Here is an 8,648-nt window from a genome sequence, read left to right as displayed (position 1 = left end):
TAGGGGGAATAAAAAGAAGTCAACAGATTATGAGATGTGAAGGACCCGAGGATCAGATAACAACTCTTAAACCCTATGTGGCTAACATTGCCATTAATCTGTGGGGTAGAGATTTACTTCAACAGTGGGGTGCATATATTAATATCCCATCTATATCTACTCAAAATAAAAATATAATGTGTGCCATGGGATATGACCCACTGAAGGAATTAGATAAAACTCAACAAGGCAATAAAACACCCCTCGATATTTTTCCCCAAACACAAAGCCACAAGGCTAGGATATCCAAATGTATCCTAGCGGCCCCTGCCAGAGAACAAAAATATGCGCTGTCTTTAAAATGGTTTATTGATGAGCCCATATGGATAGAGCAGCGGCCGCTTTCTCAAGAAAAACTGGCAGCTTTAAAATCTTTAGCTTCTCAACAATTAGAGGCGAGGTATATTGAACCTTCAACTAGTCCCTGGAATTCTCCGGTTTTTGTCATAGAAAAGAAATCTGGAAAATGGAGAATGCTGACTGATCTCCGAGCCATAAATAAAATCATACAACCTATGGGGGCTCTACAGCCTGGCCTTCCGATGCCTGCTGCTATCCCTGGAGATTGGAAAATTATAATTGTTGATCTTAAGGATTGTTTTTTCTCCATTCCCTTAAGCCCTAAAGATTCGGAGAGATTTGCGTTCTCCCTTCCTGTAATTAATCATGAGGAGCCCATAAGCAAATTTCAGCGGAAAGTTTTACCCCAAGGAATATTAAATAGTCCCAGTCTTTGTCAGCTTTTTGTTGCAAAACCTCTCTGATATTTACGATCTCAGTTTCCTCATGCTAAGATCATCCATTACATGGATGAAATCCTATTAGCTTTACCCGAACGACATGATTTACATGCACTCTTTTTAGCAGCTCAGGCAACCCTCTCAAAATATGGCCTCCTTATTGCAGAAGACAAAATTCAATTTGAAGATCCCTTGTTCTATTTAGGTCAAAAATTAGTACAAAATTCAATAATGCCTCAAAATGTTCAAATTCGTAGAGATACCTTGCATACTTTGAATGATTTCCAGAAGTTACTAGGAGACATTAACTGGTAGCGTCCTACTCTAGGTATACCTACTTATCAACTGACTCATCTCTTTGATGTACTTAAAGGGAATTCCAATTTAAATAGCCCTAGGAAATTAACTCCGGAAGCACCCTAAAAATTACAATGGATTGAACAAAAAATTGCTTCCAATCAGCTTACTTGAATTAACTCCTTGCGACCTGTTTCCTTGTTAATTTTACTGTTACCTCATTCTCCTGCAGGAATACTTTGGCAGGCTAATGGAATCTTAAAACGGATATTTCTTTCCAACAAGCCTTAAAAAAATTATCTACATATTTAGACAAAACAGGAATGTTAATTTTAAAGAGTTGGGAGAGACTTAAGGAAATAACAACCCAAGACCCTGAGACAATTATAGAACCTCTGTCTCATGCACAAATATCCATGGCATATCAGCAATGCATTTCATGGCAACTTGGAGTTGCAAATTATATAGGTCACATAGACAACCATTATCTTAAATCCAAATTAGTTGAATTTATCAAAACCACCTCCTTTATCATGCCTCGAGTTGTACAGTCAGTACCTGTAAATGGACCTAATTATTTTACAGATGCCAACAAATCCAGTTATTCTGCATATTATGGTCCTACTTCTAAATGTGTAAAATCCCCATATGCTTCAGTACAAAAGGATGAACTCTTGGCCATATTTTTATTACTTAAGGATGTTTCCTCCTCCATCAATATCTTAAAGGATTCAGCCTATTCTAAAAAAGTGATTGAAAACTTGGAAACCGTTAAATATTTATTCAGATGTCTCAGAATTGTCTGACTTATTTTTTCAAGTCCAACATTGTCTCCAACACCAATCCCATCCTATATACATTACTTGAGAGACTAAAGAAAAATTATCAGGTGTACCCACAACCGCAAGGAAAAGACCCCCCCCCCCCCCGCTTCTCTGCCGTTCCTGGAACCAGCCAGGGCGTGCCCGGTTGTGGTTTGACCTAAAGGCGGGAACCAATCAAGTTCTGCTGAGTGTTCAAATTTAAATGTCAACCAATAACAGCTCTGTAACCTCGAAAAACCCCTAACTTCCCCATAACCTGTTTGTGCCTGTCTATAAAAGTGCTGTAAAAACCTCGCTCGGGGCCTCTTAGCGTCACCAGCAACGAGTGCGCGGAGGTCCGGGTTCGAACCTGCAATAAACAACCCTTGCCGCTTGGCTTTGACTCTGGACTCTGGTGGTTTGTTTTCGGGGGTCTCTCAAATGAGGGCATATCACTTGGGGGCTCGTCCGGGATCCCCCCCCCCCAAGCCCACCAGACCCCAAGCCAACGGGTCGTCCCTGAGACCGATCGGTAAGTGAGCCGGCTCTGTCCGTTTCTGTCTGTATATCGTCTGTTCGTTTCTGGCTCTCTCCCGCACGGGATCTGTATCGGGGACTGACACAGCCCTGGCGGACGGGCTATAGGGCAGTCAGTCGGGTCCAGTAGGAGACGTCCACTGGCACCCATCTGGGGCACCTTTTTGGGCCCGTCGGAATTCTTCTGTCCGGGTGACAGACACCCGAAACGCGCTAGCGATCTATGTGTTGTGTTCTTTATTCTGTAACCTTTAAGCGTTGACCCCCTTCTCTTTCACAGGTGACCTGGCCTGGCACAACCGGGAATCCTCCTAACTTTACTACCTCTCCTTTCAATCCTTTTCTCCACCTCCAGGATACAGATGGGCCAATCTCAAAGCATTCCTCTTTCTCTCCTTGTTGCTAACTTCAGAGATGTTAGAACCAGAGGACAGAATTTGAGTCTAGACATCCGGAGGGGAAAATTAATAACCCTCTGCCGCTCCGAATGGCCAACCTTCAGCGTTGGATGGCCACACGAAGGAACTTTTTGCCTCCCTATAATCGCTAAGGTGAAGTCAAAGATTTTTCTACCGGATCGCGAGGGGCACCCCGATCAGATTCCCTACATTCTAGTATGGCAAGATTTGGTAGGAAATCCACCCTCTTGGTTGGCCCCCTTCCTGTCATCAGGAGCATGTAAGGCCCTTGCCATGTGGCCCGCAGACCCCCCAAAGCCAAAGACGCCATCTGCACCCTTGTATCCCATATTGACCGATAGTCAGGACCTACTATCCCTAGACCCTCCATCCTATCATCCCCCTCCCCTTGTACCCCGGGCCCTGCCCGCAGCAGCCACCCCGCCAGTCGCCCCGCTAGTTGCCCCCCCTAGGGGAACCGGGAGGACGGGAAGTGGCAGCTGCGCCGGAACCAGGAGGACGGGAGGCAGCAGCCGCGCCGGGCCCCATTGAAAACGAAACCAACCACAAGGGGCCAGCCGGCAGAACCCGCGGGCTAACCCAGCGTGAGCCAAACCCTCGCCTCCCCGGCTCCACTGTGGCCCTACCCCTGTGGGAAATAGGACCCCCAGATGAAACAGGCAACCCCCGACTCCAGTATTGGCCCTTTTTCACCAGTGACCTGTACAACTGGAAAACACAGAACGCTCGATTCTCTGATAACACTAAAGACCTAATAGCTCTTTTAGACAGTGTCATGTTCACCCACCAGCCCACCTGGGACGACTGTCAGCAGCTCCTCCGCATCTTGTTCACTACAGAGGAGCGAGAGAGGATCCAATTAGAAGCAAGAAAGCTGGTTCCCGGAGACGACGGTCAGCCGACATCTAACCCTGACCTCATTAATGCGCCTTTCCCCCTAACCAGACCTCCACAGGATGAATGGGACTACAACACGGCAGAAGGTAGGGGAAGGCTACTCATTTATCGCCAGACTCTGATGGCGGGTCTCCAGGCTGCTGCTCGCAAGCCCACCAATTTGGCTAAGCTATATTCGGTCATACAGGGAAAGACAGAGAGTCCAGCTGCTTACTTAGAGAGACTAATGGAAGCCTTTAGACAGTTTACCCCCATGAATCCAGAAATCCCTGAGAACCAGGCTGCTGTCGTTATGTCCTTTGTAAATCAAGCAGCTCCTGACATAAAAAAAAAAAAAAAAAAAAAAAAAAAAAAAACTCCAAAGGCTAGAGGATTTAGAAGGTAAACAGATCCAGGATCTGCTCTGTATAGCACAACAGGTCTACAACAACAGGGACGCCCCAGAAGAGAGACAGATCAAGGCCACAGAGAAAATGACTAAAGTCCTGGCCGCTATAGTCCAGAAAGAACAGCCACCCCCAGAAGGCACTCAAACAACACGCCCTCCCAGGCGGCACTTAGATAAAGATCAATGCGCCTATTGTAAAGAAAAAGGCCACTGGATAGAGAATGCCCCAAGAAGAAACAACCCCGCCCCAGCCAAGGACAATGGCAGCCTAAAACAGCCCCCATACTGTTTACCCAAGATACAGAATAGGGAGGACGGGGTTTGGATCCCCTCCCCGAACCTAGGGTAATGTTGCAAGTGGAGGGGATCCCGGTCCAGTTCCTAGTTGACACCGGGGCACAACACTCAGTTCTGGTCAAGCCCCATGGAAAAGTATCTGAAAAATCATCCTGGGTACAAGAGGCCACCAGAATAAAAAAGTACCCTTGGACAACTCAAAGGACTGTAGACTTAAGGACTGGGAAGGTAACCCACTCCTTCCTGGTCATTCCCGACAGCCCCTGCCCCCTGTTGGGGAGGGATTTGCTTACCAAAATGGGGGCCCAAATTCATTTCCAACCGGGAGGACCCACAGTGACTGACTTTCACAACCAACCCATATCTGTACTCACTGTGAGACTGGAAGATGAATACAGGCTACATCAGAAACCCACTCCTCTGGATCAGGGTATCGAGCCCTGGCTTCAACGCTTCCCAGACACGTGGGCAGAAACGGGTGGTATGGGGCTAGCAAAACATCGCCCAGCCCTATTTATAGAGGTCAAGCCTGGGACGGACCCCGTCCGCGTGCGCCAATACCCTATGCCCGCGGAAGCCAAAAATGGCATCACACCGCATATCTGCCGCCTCCTTGACTTCGGGGTCCTACGCACCTGCCACTCAGCATGGAATACCCCCCCTGCTGCCCGTGCGCAAACCCGACAGCGGGGAATACAGACCAGTGCAGGACCTGAGAGAAGTCAATAAGCGGGTGATGGACATACATCCAACCGTTCCTAACTCCTATACTCTCTTGAGCGCCCTCAGCCCAGAAAAACAATGGTATACTGTTCTGGATCTGAAAGATGCTTTTTTCAGCCTACCACTAGCGCCTAAAAGTCAAGAGCTATTTGCATTCGAGTGGACAGATCCAGACAGGGGCATAAATGGCCAACTCACCTGGACCAGACTACCACAGGATTCAAAAACTCTCCGACCCTGTTCGACGAGGCTCTACACGAAGATTTGAGTACAGACAACACCCAAATATAACTCTCCTGCAGTATGTTGATGATCTCTTGATAGCTGCCGAGACGCCCAAAACCTGCATCCAGGGAACCGAAGGTCTCCTGCGAACTCTGGGAACCTTAGATTACCGCGCCTCAGCAAAAAAGGCTCAGATCTGCAAGTCAGAGGTAACTTACCTGGGTTACTTACTGAAAGGGGGGCAACGCTGGCTAACGGATGCCCGGAAGGAAACCGTCCTTCGTATTCCCAGACCGCAGACACCACGACAGGTGAGGGAATTCCTGGGGTCAGCTGGGTTCTGCAGACTATGGATACCAAGGTTTGCTGAACTAGCAAAACCCTTATACCAGGCAACAAAAGATCACCAGCCCTTTAGTTGGACGGAAGAAGCCGAACAGGCCTTCCAGCAAATCAAAACTGCCCTGCTATCAGTACCTGCCTTGGGACTCCCCGATGTTTCCAAACCCTTCCACCTATATGTAGATGAGAGCCGGGGCATAGCTAAGGTGGTGCTAACCCAACATTTGGGGCCCTGGCACAGGCCAGTCGCTTATCTAAGAAGTTAGATCCAGTGGCCGCCGGATGGCCACCCTGTCTCCGGATCATTGCAGCCACTGCCCTGATGGTAAAAGACGCTGATAAGTTGACCATGGGCCAAGAACTACAAGTCACCACCCCGCACGCCATCGGAGGCATCCTCAAACAGCCGCCTGACCGATGGCTGAGCAATGCCCGACTCACTCATTACCAGGGACTGCTACTGAACCCCCACAAGATCATCTTCACCCCCCCCCCGACGGCCCTGAACCCAGCATCACTGCTGCCAGATCCAGACATGGGGACCCCACTTCATGACTGCAGTGACATACTGGCACAGGTTTATGGGAATCGAGAGGACTTGCAGGATCAGCCATTATCAGACGCAGACGCCATCTGGTTTACCGATGGAAGCAGCTTCGTTCACCAAGGACAAAGGTATGCGGGGGCGGCCATGACTTCAGAGACCGAGGTGGTGTGGGCAGAAGCTCTACCCCCCGGAACCTCAGCCCAGAAGGCTGAGCTAATAGCCTTAACCCAGGCCCTAAAGTTAGGAAGAGATCGCAAGCTAACCGTATACACTGATAGCCGATATGTTTTTGCCACCGCTCATGTACATGGGGCGATACACAGAGAACGGGGGCTCCTCATGGCTGAAGGAAAAGACATCAAAAATAAAGAAGAGATTCTAGCCCTACTAGCAGCCATATGGGAACCCAAAAAGCTAGCAATTGTGCATTGCCCAGGACATCAGAAGACAACCGACCCAGTTTCCCAGGGCAACAATTTGGCCGATCGGACTGCAAAAAACATAGCTCGGCCCCCAGCGCAATTACTGACCCTACAGCTGCCAGATCCCGGACCCCGGGAATTGCCCCCCAGCCCTGAGTATTCAGAAAGCAATCTTCAATGGATGAGTAAACTTCCTGTGACCCGAGTCAAAGATGGCTGGTGGAGAGACTCCAAGAACAACACTATACTCCCAGAGAAGCTAGGATGGCAGGTTCTAGAGCGGATCCATCACAGCACCCACCTAGGTTCCCGGCGAATGTTAGATTTAATGAGACAGAGTGGACTGAGAATCAAAAATGTCTCCGATAAGGTTGATCAAGTAGTCACTAAATGTACTGTGTGCCAACTCAACAATGCGAGTAGTAATCCTCAGACATCAGGGGCAAGACAAAGAGGGAGCAGACTGGGGACCTATTGGGAAGTAGATTTCACTGAGGTAAAACCAGGAAAATATGGATATAAGTATTTGCTAGTTTTTGTAGATACCTTTTCAGGATGGACCGAAGCCTTTCCAACCAAGAATGAAACGGCGTAGATTGTAGCCAAAAAGATCCTGGAAGAAATCCTGCCCAGGTATGGTTTTCCAGTAATGATAGGGTCAGACAATGGACCTGCATTCGTCTCTAAGGTAAGTCAGGGACTGGCTTCCATACTTGGGGTTGATTGGAAGTTACATTGTGCATACCGACCCCAAAGTTCAGGGCAGGTAGAAAGAATGAACAGAACATTAAAAGAGACCCTAACCAAATTGACCATGGAGACTGGTGCTAAGTGGGTAGTCCTTCTCCCCTACGCTCTGTTCAGGGTGCATAACTCCCCATACAAACTGGGACTCACACCCTATGAAATAATGCATGGTAGACCACCCCCCATCATCCCTAACCTAAAAGATGACCTTGTCAAAACTGAGAACGATAATGGTCTTGAACTCTTGCTCTCCCTACAAGCCTTGCAGAGGGTCCATGAAGATGTATGGCCCAAATTAAAAGAACTTTATGAGACTGGAGCCCCACCTATTCCTCATCAATTCTGACCCGGGGATTGGGTCCTCGTCAAACGTCATCGGCAGGAGACTCGAACCCAGGTGGAAAGGACCCTTCCAGGTCATCCTGACAACGCCTACGGCCATCAAAGTAGACAGAATCGCCGCCTGGATCCATTACACCCACGCCAAACCGGTGGACCCGTTCTCAGACCTCATCGGACCCTCAAAGACAACCTGGACTGTTGACCGGACTAAGGACAATCCTTTAAAATTGACCCTACGCCACCAACGGACTAAACCGTAACTATGGTACTTGCCCTCCTCTTGATTGTTCTGCAAACTCTGTCCGTAGATCCAAACCCCCACAACCCCTATAATTTGACATGGGAAATTACTAATTTAGAGACTCATGAAGTCTACAACAAAACCCTAGGAACTGCCCCATTAAATACCTGGTGGCCAGATCTATATTTCAATTTAGAAAAAGTTAGTCCATTAGAAGAAATGGAAGGAGGTAAATGGAGGCAACTGCAAAGGAGGGTATCAATAAGTAGAAATGGATTTTATGCATGTCCGGGATTTAGGACGGGGGCGATGAGGCGCACATGTGGAGGGTTTGAAACCCTCTATTGTGCAGCCTGGAGTTATGTCACCTCCAATGATGAGGAATGGAAGTGGAAAGTAAAACCCCAATTTATTGAAATGTCCTATGTCCGACCATGTACCCTCACCAGGTATGATGAAAACTGTAACCTTATTCGTGTAAGATTTACAGAGGAAAGGAAAAAAGACAGGCTATGGGTCTTAGGACTCACTTGGGGACTCTACTTATATCAACGTCCCCTCTTTGGGACTGCCATTCAAATAAAATTAAAAGCCTCCCCTCTTGTACAACCGGTGGGGCCAAATCAGGTATTAGGGAAAAAA

General features: G+C 48.1%; 1 protein-coding gene across 1 annotated transcript; it reads left to right on the top strand.

Annotated features, from left to right (window-relative positions):
* Nucleotides 1-4,468: 4,468 nt before the first annotated feature.
* LOC125157026 (uncharacterized) lies at nucleotides 4,469-8,025 on the top strand. The gene is given in 7 exon segments (XM_047843275.1): nucleotides 4,469-5,074; nucleotides 5,076-5,352; nucleotides 5,355-5,411; nucleotides 5,414-5,959; nucleotides 5,962-6,825; nucleotides 6,931-7,804; nucleotides 7,806-8,025. Coding segments are annotated over 7 exon segments (3,444 nt in total).
* The last annotated feature ends 623 nt before the right edge of the window (nucleotides 8,026-8,648 follow it).

Source organism: Prionailurus viverrinus, chromosome X (assembly GCF_022837055.1).
Source record: "Prionailurus viverrinus isolate Anna chromosome X, UM_Priviv_1.0, whole genome shotgun sequence".
Classification (NCBI taxonomy): Eukaryota; Metazoa; Chordata; class Mammalia; order Carnivora; family Felidae; genus Prionailurus; species Prionailurus viverrinus.
Note: the sequence above shows the minus strand (reverse complement) of the source record. Positions and strands in the feature narration are given on the sequence as shown.